The sequence below is a fragment of the Oryza brachyantha genome, chromosome 3 (assembly GCF_000231095.2).
Source record: "Oryza brachyantha chromosome 3, ObraRS2, whole genome shotgun sequence".
Taxonomy (NCBI): Eukaryota; Viridiplantae; Streptophyta; class Magnoliopsida; order Poales; family Poaceae; genus Oryza; species Oryza brachyantha.
In genome coordinates this window covers 23,844,147-23,857,833 of record NC_023165.2, presented here as the reverse complement: position 1 = coordinate 23,857,833, position 13,687 = coordinate 23,844,147, and the positions used below count along the sequence as shown (strand labels likewise).

Below are 13,687 nucleotides of genomic sequence, written 5' to 3'. Positions count from 1 at the left end.
CGATTTATACGAGTTTAGCATAAATTTCAACAACATACTCAAAGTTAAACTGAGAGACCTCCTGTGAACATGTTACTCACACTACTCATGTCATGTCAGGGCTTAAGTCTCCACGAGTCAACTGGACCGATGGGCCCACCCTAGAAACACTCAGCAAGAGGCGGCGTCGCGTGACCCATGCATGAATTTTCACTTGGCCCACCCAAGATCTCAACTCGCGACAATGAGCGGAGTCACACACAGCCGAGCCACGCCCCTGCGGCTCCGCGTCCGGCGGCGGCAGAGCAACGCGGAGCGCTCAAATCGCAACAACTCCTCCGCCTCCGCGCCCGGCGACGGCGACGCCGACGGGTTCCTGTGGTCGCAGGTGAAGACGGTCATCATCATTAGCTACCCAACGGAAAGGCCGTAGGTTTCCCGTGAAATTTTCGGCCCGTTCCGGTAATTACCGCGAGGTTTTGGGAAGGCTGACGAATAGGTGGCTTTCTGGGTGCAGATGCGATGGCCGAGGTCTTCGAGGGCTTGATGGAGACCTACCCCAAGTGAAGTAGGGAAACCGCATCTCGCTCCCCAGATTTTGGTTGTTTCGGTGGTTCAGGTTCATGTTTGCGTGCAGATCAGCGCGGTGCTCGGCGCCGATGTCGCTGCCGGGACCCTACGATGCGGTTGTATGCGGTAATCGTGCTCGCATTGCAGCCTGCAATTTTTACTTGCTGGATGGTTCCGAATTTGAATGAATTTGGTGTGATTAGAATTTCGAGTGCTTTCCCAATTTTTTTTACCTGAATTTGTTTGATATATGTTTGGGGTCGATATTTGAATTGTTGTACTAGTAAACTTGGTTCATTTGCACAATAACCTACAGTGATCAGGCAGCAGCCTACTTCTTTAGTTTTATGCCACCCATTCTAGCATAACACCCAAATCTATTAACTTGTCCACAATCCAGATTGAAGATTCTGTCGTCTCTGTATGCCCATCACTGCTACTAGTCTGGTATGTTTCAGCAACATGATTTTCTAGAGGAGGAAGTGACCATGAACCACAGCCCATGGTGAATTCTGGATTTTTCTGCCAAGGAACGCTGACAGTGATTGTTTCTGTAGTTGATTTCACGCCCCCTATTAATTATGTATTGGCTGCTTGCACGGACCTTACAAGTCTCGTTGAAGGTCTCCAGCTGCCCTGATTCATTTTCACATTGTATTCTACTACATCCTTCCGTCCATGCGCAAAAGCAAGGGACGGAGGTAGGTACTAGTCTAGGCTATTTGGGCTGTAACAGGTTGCGAGAGCTAGTAGTAATGATACTTGCCTTTTACAGCCACAGCCCACATATACATGAAGGTACCGAATTATGTGTGGTGAAGAAGTAGAAAATTAGGAGGAATCTACTTAGTAACTTATGTAGCTACCAGCGCTGAAAGCCAAGAATTTCCGAATTGCGTATTCTCAGTACCTAGGTGATATTTTGATTTTGGGAATTAAAGAATTACATGGGTGTTCGACTCAATTTTGGCCTAGCAGCTGAGGAAGTAAAATCTGAGTGCTGGAATGGAGTTTCATGTGTTTGTTGTCTTTGGAACATCATTAATGTTATGAATGGGTTTTCATTCTAGCGTCGAATGAAATTAAATGTTGGAGATGGCTGTGCTTGCAGGAGAGACCTTTCAGGGACAGTTCTGGCAAATAAGATGGTACACTGCTGTACAGCTATTTAGTATTTTAGATCTAAAGCATCTGCTTTGTGGTTAACTGTTATATTAATATAAATTTTGGCTTTCCTTTTTTAAAGCATACCACTTGCTTTATTTACCTGCAAATAATATACCTGAGGTTCCAAAGTGGTATACCAAATTATTCTAGAAAATATGGAAAATTGTGCTTTTTGATTGGACCATAATAATCTTCATTTCAATGGATGGTAGATACTATATAGTACTAGCTAATGTACCATAATATTGGTATGTGTGGAAGCTTCTCCATTTCATGGGGCATTTCTGTTATGTACAGTTGATTATTAATACATATTTTTAATGGTGTGTCCAGATCTCTTGTGAATTGGGTTCATGATATTGAGATAGCTGTCTTCTCTTCTTGCTGTAAATTCTGTTTTTTTTTGGAGTCAGTGGTGATATGCTGTCACTTTAATTAAGGCATGCCATGTGGCATAACTCGATAAACTTGTCCATCATGGCAACAAATACAACTTATAGGTGCCTGGAGGTGCTTTTGATGCTGGTTTATATTTAGGAAATGTACAAAAGGATTGTGTCTTTGCATCAGGAACGAAAGTTGAAGAGATACACACCGGATGCCTGATGCTGGTTTATCCCATGGGAGGTGTTGCTGAGGAAGCAATATGTGCATCTACGTTGGTTGGTACAAAGTGAGTTTCTCTGTCAGTATGTTTTGCCTGATAGGGAGACCTCAGAGCACTTAGGTCCAGAACAAATGGCACGTGGTGTTGGACTTGTTTTTAGATAATGAATTAAAAGCAAAGCCTCTACATCCACCTTGGATACATATAGCCAAATCGTCTTGAACTTGTCGGTTTACCTAGGCTAAGCATATCACTGTCAGATTATGACTTGATGAAGAATTCAGACTTTAGAATTGTAATTGTATTTTTGGGATTACTTACTTTTCAAGAGCATTACACTTAATTACGTTTCCCTAAACCCTAAAGTCTTTAATGAGAATGGTGAGCCTGGCACCGCTGTCAGAGAATTCCAGCCTGTTGATGTAGTAAACTAGTAATTGTTCGTGTACTTAAGAAGATCTTATCACAGGTATCGATCTCCTTACAGCACTTTACTTCGGGGTTCCTTCAAATTTAAATGGAATTATATCTCCCAGTTGATAACTTACTCCCAAGCCAATTCTCTATATATGGAAAGACATATGCAGTGCAGGTCTTCTATGTTCATGATAATTGTCAGGCATACAAAAGGTTGCACTGATTGTGTAAAAATAATTTCAGGCGGGTAGATCATCTTACATTGCTTCTGACAAACTAGCATAGGCTCCAGATCCTGGAGCCATGGCTACTGTGCTGCTTGATACGGAACCACAGATCCAGATCCTTGTCCTCCAGAAGCATAAATCTGTTTCAGCTTCGTTGTCCTACAGAAGTGCCTCGCCTAAACAGGCCAGACCTTTCCTTTTGCCTTCTTACTTTTGTGCACTGCTTCATTAGCTCCCAAACTGTGTTGTACTTATATTTCGCTTAATCTTTGCATCAGAACCTCACAGATTATCTTGTAGATAACATATTACTCCTCTAGCCTGAATTGAGTGCAAAACAGCAAACAGTACATCCTGTTAACTCAATATGAAAAACAAAGGTTCATGCAAGTTTTTTAAAAATAATAAAATTTGCATTAAAAGTTCATAGTGATGCTTGAGAAAGTACTAAAAACATACAATACCGCAAATTTTATGCCCTGTTCAACCACGGCTGCAAAATGACCTGCATTCATGCCTAATCTGTTCATCTGCGCACCCTTTGGCCTGTGGATTGTTCTCATAGGATCTAAGACTGCTTAGACTGATGTGATTTGACAATCATTTGTAACAGACTTGATAACTTATTGGTTAATTTATTTGAACGTTGCTTATCCACTAACTGTACTAACCAATTGGAACTGATTGGCAAATATAGTATGATTGTGCATTATGATCAATAGATGCTCCATATAACCACTTGCCCTTGACATATATGCAAAAACCTGGAACAGAAACAAGCCTTTTCCCATACGAATTCTCTCTGCGGACTCTGTTCTAAACTGTGGTCGGCAATTGGGATCTATTCTCGATGTCCTATATTCTATATTCAGTACTGATTTATAGTTAATTTTATGGGCATAGCTTTACCGCTCAAAATTCATAATTCATTTTTGGTTTGTAATTAAGCCCTACTCCAGTTGCACTGCTGCTTCAACCTTAAGAACCGATGCTGCTTTAGCCTAATGATCTGGAATAATTTCATTTTTTATGTTATTAGAAGGTAAACATTATTTTAGGAAGATATACAGGCACCGCATTACAGATGCTTTTTTTATAATGCAATACTTCATATGGTTCTCAATCGGTTGGTGCGCCCATCTAGATATATAGGGTTCATCTCATCACGTAATACTTGCTCCATTCCTGTGAGAGTTTTACTCCAATTCTTCATTTTGTACCTCGAGGTATCGGTGTCTCGCGGTACCAAATTATTTCTGATCGTTGGATCTAACAGTGCACATCCTGTTTAGCAAGATTTAACGGTGAGAAACGATTTGGTACCTTGAGGTACTGATACCTCGAGGTATAAAATGAAGGACGAGATTAAAACTCTTTGAGAGTTTGGCATTATCAAAACCTGATGATTATCCTGCCCACTTTTGATAGGATAATTAACAACCGGTTCGATTAAAGTTCGAACATACACTGTCAATTATTGTGTGCTCAACAAAGGTCTAACTAACCTTGATTTGGTACTAATATGGACATGCTTTTCTAGACGAAGTAGAGAGCCATACAATAAAATGTGGGCAGGGGATAAAGAGTACGGTCATTTTGTTTAAAACTCGTCTGTTCGAAATATTAGGTAATGGAACACTGTAAAGTTCGTAACGATCCGAAGAAAAGCATCGGCTAAAAAAAAGGAAGAAAAAGGTTCAGAAGCAAAGATGGTTGGTGCCTTGAATTATTGGTGTAGGCTGGCTAAGGAACAGCCAACGCTGCCGGTTGCTGATTTGGGTTGGTTCACATCTAATCTGGATAGTGTTAGCATCTTTCCTGCTTATAATTAGTATATACTACTTTCATATGATTAGCTAGGTCGTACTTGTTCGCAAAAGAAAACAGAAGGTGGTGTGATAGGAAGACTTGAATGCTGAATACACCTGATGAGTGGGAGTGTCGGATTTGGGAAACCTCTCACGTGAATGCTGCACACAATTGCACTGCAAACCCATCCTAAATAAGCACATAGATGGTTAATACTTCTCCAACACATTTTTCTTTCTATTTACACCCAATCTTGCTTATGTCTACGCTTATAAGCCAAAAATTTAAATTTTAAAACTTAAGTTTAGAGTTTATTTTAGAGTTTTTTATTGTAGTTTATTTTCTAGTCTTTTTATCACTAAGAACATATATATATATAAATTTTATCATAAATTATATTTTAATCATTAATAAGTTGTTTTGCTTATGTTTAATTTTAGCAAAACAATCGGTTCATAACTCATTTGATCGGATGTTTTTGAAGAATAAACGGTTTGCCTGATACCTGATACAATGCAAAAAAAAACTCAAAACTTTCGGGAAAGCCAATAGATACTAGTCAGACTACCACAATGATCAGCCCTTTAATAAGCTTTATATGGGTAATCTTGAAAAGATGCCTGAGCGACTCGTCTTTTATCACCAAACTATTCTGCTGTTGTTAAAACTTGAAATGCTTTTGCTTTCTCGCGCTGAATTTTCGGGTTTCGACTCACTTTTCTTCCTGCCGTGTTGGTGCCAAAGTTGCCAACTACCTGGTTGTTCCACGTCAACGCTCTCATGTATCCTTTGCCAGTGACAAAACTGATTGATATTTAAAATAGTCATTTTTGTTTGTTTTAAGTAAAGTTAGTTTTGATGCATTTTAGTTTCACATATTTACATTGAGTTTGCAGAACTTCCTTTAATACTCAATTTGAAAAAAAAGTGAAGCCATTGAGATATAAGTCCATTCTAATGTGCCAGAGTGCTACATCTGTGTATACTAATTTCTTGCATGTGTGATTAAATTTAAAGCATATTCATGGCCATTAGTTCTTTCCTTTCATGATGTGGTTTATTAATAGGGAAGAGGAAATGCATTTTTATTTAATAAAGTAAATTAGAAAATCAATGGTGAAAAAATCAGTCAAGTAGGAGCAAAGAACTCAAGTGAAATACACCAGGAGCACACAAGTGTAGGAATATGTGTATGCATGGGAATATATCATTGATGGCTAATTAAATTAATCTTCCTTTTCTTTCTGTCTTGATAGATCCCTCCTTGAGTTCGTTCTACTCGCATAAACTGTCAATTTCTGTATCAGCCAACGAAATTAACTAATATGAAAATTTTTCTATGCAATCTATCTGTTAAGAGGTCATTTTCTTCTCATACCTTTTCTCTCTCTCTACTGGATGCAACCTTCTCAGACTCCTCTTTCTAGCTTTATTTATGCTGCCCCTCATTGATTTGGACTGTTAGAATGTTTGCATCATGTTTAGGTCCCACACAAGCAAACATACATTTGTAACTTGTTAAAGACAAAATGGGTATGCAACATATATTTGAATTAAAATTAGGAGCTAGGCTGGTGTTAGGATAGGATTTGGGACACACCAACCCATGGATAATTTGGAGCCATGCAATGCAACCACTGTGATGAGACAAAAGCATAGGAACACCACACCATGCAACTCCCCAACACCCAATCATAACATTAGGTGTGTGGTCGATTTTTAGTAGTAGTTGACCTCAAGATGCTTCTCCTTTCTTTTGCTAACCTAATGCAAAGCCCCCAAAAACCCTAATGGAAAAGTTAAAGAAACCTAATCAAATCATCGAATGATTTATCAATTAAAATAATACATATTACTGTGTGTTATGGGTGTATATTGATCCTCCGATATGTGATAGGGTGTGTGTCTCTTTCTGATAGCCTTAAAAAAGATGGACTCTTTCTGGTACTTAACAGCTTAATCAGCTGCATTTTCCCCATGTATGAAATGTACGTTCCACCATCTTTCTGTTAGGCCTGATGGATTGAAAACGAAAACCCTTGGTATCATTCTTTTTTTTTTAGAACACCCTTGGTATCATTCGATACAAGTTGATTTTACGTTGATTTGCAAGCCTCTAATCCATTTTTCAGTTCAAATGCATCGGCCATTCCATCATATCGACTTGTCAAGTGCACTTTCTTTTGTTTGCCTTGCAGTTTGATTCTTAACATTTTTTTAGAGAAAAAAAACGTTAATGGCAAGGTCAGTAACAATCATACATTCTAAGGAACAGAACGTATGTCTCATGCTTCATAATTGTAGGTATAACCCTAATACCTATTATGCCCCCACATATATTAGGAATTATCATCTTAGGCCCTTTTAGCTCCCAAAATCTTTTTTCTAAAACATCATGACACCTAAATAAAGCATTAAATATACATGAACATTAAAACTAATTGCACAGTTATGAGGAAAATCGTGAGACGAATCTTTTGATCTTAATTAGTACATAATTAGCCATAAGTGCTATAGTAACCAACATGTGCTAATGACAGATTAATTAGACTGAAAAAATTCGTCCCACGATCTCCAAGCGGAATCTAAAATTTATTTTATAATTAGACTACGTTTAATACTTCAAATATATGACCGTATGTATCGATGTGACCTTCCTTCCAAAAATTTTTGGAAACTGAACACAACCTTATATATATATATATATACCGTCCCGTAGTCTATCTTAAAAAAATCGGCCATAAACTCATAATAGACTCGTGTGTACTCTATGGGACAGACACAAACCTGAACTCTGAAGGAAGCATAACACGAAAACCCTGGACTTATTAGCCAGGCTGCTGCTTCATTCCCCTTTTATTTTTCCCTTTCATTTTTTTTAAAGCACTGGCCTACACGGAATTAATCAAGCAGACGGCCATGGCTGGCTGGCCAGGCCTGCCTCGACAGTGACTGCAAGTGGGGCCCACCCCATCGGAGTGAATCCTCCGAGCTATATATGCTTTTCCCTCCAACCAACACGTCTACCGCCCTTCTCCGCCGCGCGCCACCCGCTGCTGCTCTGCCGCCGCGCCGCTCTCGAATCGGCTAAACCCTTCTCGGGTCAGAAGCACCACCCAGCCATGGGAGAGGCCGCCGTGGAGCTGCTGTACGGCGTGCCGCTGCTTCCCCTGCAGGCGTCCGGCGCTGCCGAGGCCGCCGGCTGCGGCGCCCTGCTCGCCGAGCTCAAGGTGGCGCGCGGGGTGATTTTTTTTTTCGTGCTTTCTACGCCGCGCCGCGTGCGGTTTTGATTGACTTGACGTGTGTGTGGGGCTTTCGCGTTTTTGCAGCAACTGTGGGGGGAGATCGGGAAGAGCAGGGAGGAGAGGGAGCGGACGGTGCGGGAGCTGGAGCTGGAGTGCATGCGCGTGTACCGCCGCAAGGTCGACGAGGCCACCACCGAGCGGGCGCTGCTGCACCAGTCGCTCGCCGCCGGCGAGGCCGAGATCGCCGCCCTCACCGCCGCCCTCGGCGCCGACAGCAGCCCGCAGCTCAAGGTAAACACTCACTAAACCGACATTGCTCTGTCAGCATGGCAATTTACAAGCTTCAGCCATGCAGTATCATGTTGCCTACCTTGAAAAGTTTTCGGTTTCTGAACTGGAACAGTTAGTCGACCAATATTCTAAAAATCACTGGCAGTAGCCAGTAATTTATGTACAGTAACTACAGTTAATACAGAACTGTGTGATCAACAATGATGTCCAGATAAACAAGTGCAATGTAATTACAATTATTAATTTGGCGACTGAAATCTTTAGCTGTTTAATTGGTGATGCTTAGCTTCCAGGAAACCAAGATTACTAACTTCATGATGGTATACTATTGTGGTGTCTCCTTTAGGTGAACAAATGGACCATGTCACTGAACGAGCGGGTGTCATCGGCGACAAACCTGCTGGAAGAGCTGAGGGCGATGAGAGCAGAACGGAGCAAGCAGCTCACTGACATCCGATCAGAAATCGACAAGATAGCCACAGAGATCTCAGGAAGGAGCTACGGCTATGACAATTCTCCGAGAGCCGGCGAGTTCGATGACCATGATCTGACGATCAGAAGGCTCAACGAGTACAGAGCACGCCTGTCCAGTCTCCAGAAAGAGAAGGTACCTGTAGCTCATCCTACTTTTCCAAGAACATGGCTCTAAAACTTCAGAATCTTACTCTTTTTTCTCACTTGGTTGTAACTGGTCCAAGGGATTTAGATGTTAAGAAACTTCATAACCAGCGTCTTTGTCAACAAGGCCATCAGATTGGTTTTCAGGGATATGACAAGGACCAATTGAAATAGTGCATATTAATCATGGTTCACCCTTGTGTGAGTATGACAGACCTGCCAACAACTAGTTAGTGCTTAGTAGGACATCAGCCAGGACCTTGAACTGTATTTACGTGCTGTTATGTTGGTTCACTAGTCTAATCTAGCCATTATTGTAGTGATTTTAAAAGCTAGCGACATTCCGGGAGGATCTTATGGTTAAGGAGTAATGACTGCCACAACTAAACGCAAATATCCACGAGCAGGTCTCAAATTTAGCTGACATTAATTAATTACATTAATATGTACCAAAAGTTGATCACTGTCAGCATCGATCATGTTCAGCATCCCCTTCACAATTAAAAAGAAAATCATCTGTAACATCTGTATTTGATAGTGACAAGCTGACGGCTATGATTCTGTGGCTTCAGTCTGACCGGCTCCACAGGGTTCTTGAGCACGTCACCGAGGTGCACTCCCTGTGCGACGTGCTCGGCGAGGACTTCATCGCCATTGTCAACGAAGTCCACCCGGGGCTGCACGAGACGGCGGATCCTGGCAAGCCCACCAGCTTCAGCGACAGCACGTTGGCCAGCCTCTCCCAGGTCGTGGCGATGCTCACCTCGGAGAAGACCAAACGGGTGGCCATGGTAGTAGCACCGGTCTCATCCCCTTCCTCTGCTTCTTACACCCTCCAGCTCTGCTCTGCTCAAGACACTGATCAAATCCCCCTGCTCCGTGTCGCAGCTGCGAGAAGCCGTGTCGCCGCTGCTCGAGCTCTGGGACCTGATGGACTCGCCGGAGGAGGAGCGGCGGAGCTTCAGGAAGGTGACGGCCGTTCTGAGGCCAGGGAGAGAGGAGGCTCTGTCCTCCGGCGTGTTGTCAGTGGCGACCATCAAGAAGGTACATCTATCGGTCGTGCTTGACTGATGCAAGTGCAGCATTGCAGATTTGCTGTTGCAGCGTCACAAATGTCAGCACTGATCATCAGCTCAATATCTTGCCTTGCATTGAGCAGACAGAGGAGGAGGTCGAGAGGCTGACGAGGCTCAAGGCTGGCCGGATGAAGGAGCTCGTGCTCAAGAGGAGGCTGGAGCTGGAGAACATCTGCAGGAGCATGCACGTCGAGCCTGACACCAGCACTGTGCCGGAGAAGTCCATCGCATTGATTGATTCTGGTACGAAGTTCAGACAGCTCTTTCTCACTTACTGACGAAGATGCATTTCATGGGAGCCGAATTTTGACCATGGTTCTGATGTTAATGGCATCTTGCTAGGTCTTGTGAACCCTTCTGAGCTCATGGCCAGCATCGACGAGCAGATTGCGAAGGCGAAGGAAGAGCAGCAGTCCAGGAAAGAAATCATGGACAAGATCAACAAGTGGCTGATGGCATGTGAGGAGGAGAAATGGCTTGAGGAGTATAATTTGGTAAGCCCAAATGTTTACAAATCTGAATTGAATGCATTGAGCACTATCCTTTTCTGGAGCTGAAAGCAAGTGGACTCTGGTTTCAGGACGAGAACAGATTCAATACTGGAAGAATAGCACGCCTGAACCTGAAACGCGCTGAAAAGGCAAGGCTTATCATCGCTAAGATTCCAGGTACATTTGAACAACAGATCGATTACTCCCTTCCTTAATCCAGTGTTTTAACTGGAATTAACCTGCAGCTATGATCGACAACTTGATGAGTCGAACGCTAGTGTGGGAGAGTGAAAGAAACAAGCCTTTTCTGTACGACGGGGTAAGCTTGATCTCTACCCTACTACACAAATACCAGTATCAACATCTCGCAAGCATAGCAGCTGATGAAATTGTTGCATTTTCTTACCATGTAAAAGTCTCGCTTGGTCGCCGTGTTGGAAGAGCACAAGCAAGCCAGGCTGAGACAGGAAGAGGAGAGGAGACGCCTGCGGGTAACCACAATTTGCACACTCACTTTCTTCTACAGCATTGCATTGCACATTTGCACTCACTTTCAACTTCAAGAACACACAATCATAAGGCCTCATTTCAATGGGCCTCAACCGGCCCATCCTCGTGTATGGGCTGAAATTTGAACTACAAATCTGGCCCATATATATGTATATGGGGTGGGGGTCAGTATCGAAGCCGGTTCAAAGTTTGAAACAAGATAAAGGACAATTTAATTTAATTAGAGTGAGATGGTTCTTTTACGAATTTTCTTCCTGAGAATTGAACTGTTTTGCATGTTTTTTACTGACAAAATTTCGCGTCTCAAACAGATTCACGAACTCATCGGAAGTAAAATTTGCATGGTTGCAGGAGCAGAAGAAGCTGCGTACTCTGTTCAGCGAGAAAGAGACGATGCCTCACCTGAAAAGGCCCGGCAGCAGCTTCGGCAGGTCAGCGGAGCCGTGCAGCATGAGCCGGAAGAGGGTCGACGCGGCGCCGCCGTCGGTGCGCAGCAGCAGCGCTTCCAGCGGGAGCAGCGGCGGCAACGGGGCCGATCTCTTCAGGCCACGTTCCTCGGCGGCCGGACCGGGCGCGGGGGCGGGGCGCTGCGGCGCGGCGCGGCGGCTCTCGGCGGCGGCGTTCAGCTACGTCGCCGTGCCCAAGGCCGGCGGCCTGTCGTCGTCCATGCTGTCATGAAGCACGTCGTAGCTAGGCGCGGCCCCCGTGTAGATGATAACACGAAACTAGCTGTCCTGAAACACACGCACCCTGCTGTTTTTTTTTCTTTTTTAGTTCTCTTTTGTACCGCGCGGAAGCTTCTAGAAGGATCGTTCATGACGACCGATTTGATTATTGGTTACAGTCTTTCAGAATGTTGTACAAAAATCGGTGTAGTATATACGGTATTATGTATTTATGTTGTATTCTATTGGAATTTGTTGGAGTTACGGAGAAAAGAGATGGTTTTCACGCTGTCATTAGGAGGTCCATGGCCATGGCCATGTTTTTTCACTTATATTTATGCTTATAAGCTAAAGTATAAATTTTTAACTTTAAATTTAGAGTGGATTTAGAGTTTTTTTTTCAATGTATTTTATTTTACGGTCTTGGATTTTAGATCGATACCAGACACATATATAAATATTTTATTTATAAATTATTTTTTATTTACAAATATGACGTTTAACTTTTTCCTTGCAAAAAACAATCACCCCATAGTCATGCTTGCTCTCATTATTTAGCTTATTGGAAGAATAAGTCAAAAGGTTAGTTAGTAAACAAAATTATGGGTCAAAATTTTATATATGTGTTCATTGTGATTCAGAAGCAAATGATGTAAAATAAAATATGATAAAAAACCACAAAATAACAAAAAAAAGTTTAAGTTTTAAATTTTAAATTTTAACTTATTGCTAAACGAAATGATGGTGCCATTGCCATCGTATAGAACAAACGCAATGTAGGACTATAGGGGCTTTAGCCCACCTACATGCTAAATTTATTTACCTTGCGTCCTTAAGCCTTTTCCTTTTTTAGCTTATCAAACATACTCTTAAATTATGCTTACTTTATCAAAAAAATCATTAGTTCCTTAAGCCTACAGGCGGTCTAGATTCACTTTCAGCCCCGCCTGTTGTCTTTCCTATCACCACGGGGTGCCACCATTGCCCCCACCTCGCTACCCATTCATTCCACTTCCATGGTTACCATCTAAGCATGATCCCTCATATTTCTATCCCCCATCCCTAGCATACTGGCGCTCCCCTAACCCGGTAACCCCAAAACCTAAATCATACATTTACTGTCATCTTGTCAGAGCCGTCATTGCCTCGGCGGACCTGAAGAAGGAGATCAATATAAAAGTGTATCCCCGTCCCGTGCGAAATTGACGTGGAAGTGATGAAGGTGGGAAGCCCTCCTTGTCTTGCTTGTTGGGCCTCCTTAATATTTGTAACTGGTTGCTAACAGACCCATCCAGATGACGCTTTGATCCTACGGCTGTAAAGTGTGATGACGTGGCTTAACCTTGTGGCTGATTATTTATAGGAGTCAATCCTTAGAACATTCCAATAGAGGACTAAAAATCAAGTCCGAAATTCATGTATTTGATACCTTTAAAAAAATAATGGGCCTAAAAATTATCCCTTAGAAGCCCAAAACAAAATCCTAAAAATGGTTTAAAATCGTTATAAATCTGGTGTTTCTCCCATGTTCTCGTACTCCCATACTTCAATATTTCGCGCCACGAACTCCGCTTAATGAGATTGGGAACATTGATTGTGTTCTTAGATTTGAGTCACTTTTGGGCTGCAATTAGGAGTATGATTATTTTAGAAACGAGATTGGACGTTTGTTTTTCAACATAAATCCAAAAAAATATTTTAGAAACATAGATGGTATGTTATGTTGTTCGAGATGCTCTTATCGTAGGTTACAATCATATATAGAAAGAAATATTGAATGGATGATACCATCAGCATTGGACGTGCGACAACAACACAAAAAGGGGGACGTCCCAGAGGCGGCCGTCTGTCTGGTGCGGAGCATGCGTGAGACAGCGTGACGGCTACGGATCGATGTACATACGGACGGAGCCCCGCCCGCCCGCCCGCCCGCGACTCCTACCTTCTGTTGCCACGTACGTAGGCCTACTAATGGGTTAATGGGTTAGATGGAAATGGATTAAATGGGTTGAATT

At 42.6% G+C, this 13,687-nt stretch overlaps 2 protein-coding genes across 9 annotated transcripts; both read left to right on the top strand.

Moving 5' to 3' along the window:
* Positions 1–127: 127 nt before the first annotated feature.
* Positions 128–3,706, top strand: LOC107303838. 7 transcript variants are annotated; one of them, XM_015834924.2, is made up of 5 exons: positions 131–408; positions 497–547; positions 617–675; positions 2,254–2,389; positions 2,984–3,706. In XM_015834924.2, exons 1-5 carry the CDS (start codon positions 182–184, stop codon positions 3,018–3,020), a joined length of 510 nt encoding a protein of 169 aa, XP_015690410.1. In that variant the 5' UTR covers positions 131–181; the 3' UTR covers positions 3,021–3,706. The 7 variants fall into 7 exon arrangements, 3 of the variants coding, with proteins under 3 accessions (XP_015690413.1, XP_015690410.1, XP_015690411.1); XM_015834925.2 differs by having other exon boundaries at positions 133–408; positions 2,287–2,389; XM_015834927.2 differs by lacking the exons at positions 2,254–2,389; positions 2,984–3,706 and adding an exon at positions 1,661–2,245 and having other exon boundaries at positions 128–408.
* Positions 3,707–5,234: 1,528 nt separating this feature from the next.
* Positions 5,235–11,965, top strand: LOC102717888 (65-kDa microtubule-associated protein 6-like). Of its 2 annotated transcripts, XM_015834557.2 has the most exons (12): positions 5,235–5,558; positions 7,661–8,006; positions 8,106–8,312; positions 8,659–8,919; positions 9,503–9,721; positions 9,819–9,974; positions 10,090–10,249; positions 10,349–10,500; positions 10,587–10,674; positions 10,743–10,816; positions 10,914–10,988; positions 11,359–11,965. In XM_015834557.2, exons 2-12 carry the CDS (start codon positions 7,899–7,901, stop codon positions 11,683–11,685), a joined length of 1,827 nt encoding a protein of 608 aa, XP_015690043.2. In that variant the 5' UTR covers positions 5,235–5,558; positions 7,661–7,898; the 3' UTR covers positions 11,686–11,965. The 2 variants fall into 2 exon arrangements, with proteins under 2 accessions (XP_015690043.2, XP_040378685.1); XM_040522751.1 differs by lacking the exon at positions 5,235–5,558 and having other exon boundaries at positions 7,304–8,006.
* Positions 11,966–13,687: the final 1,722 nt, after the last annotated feature.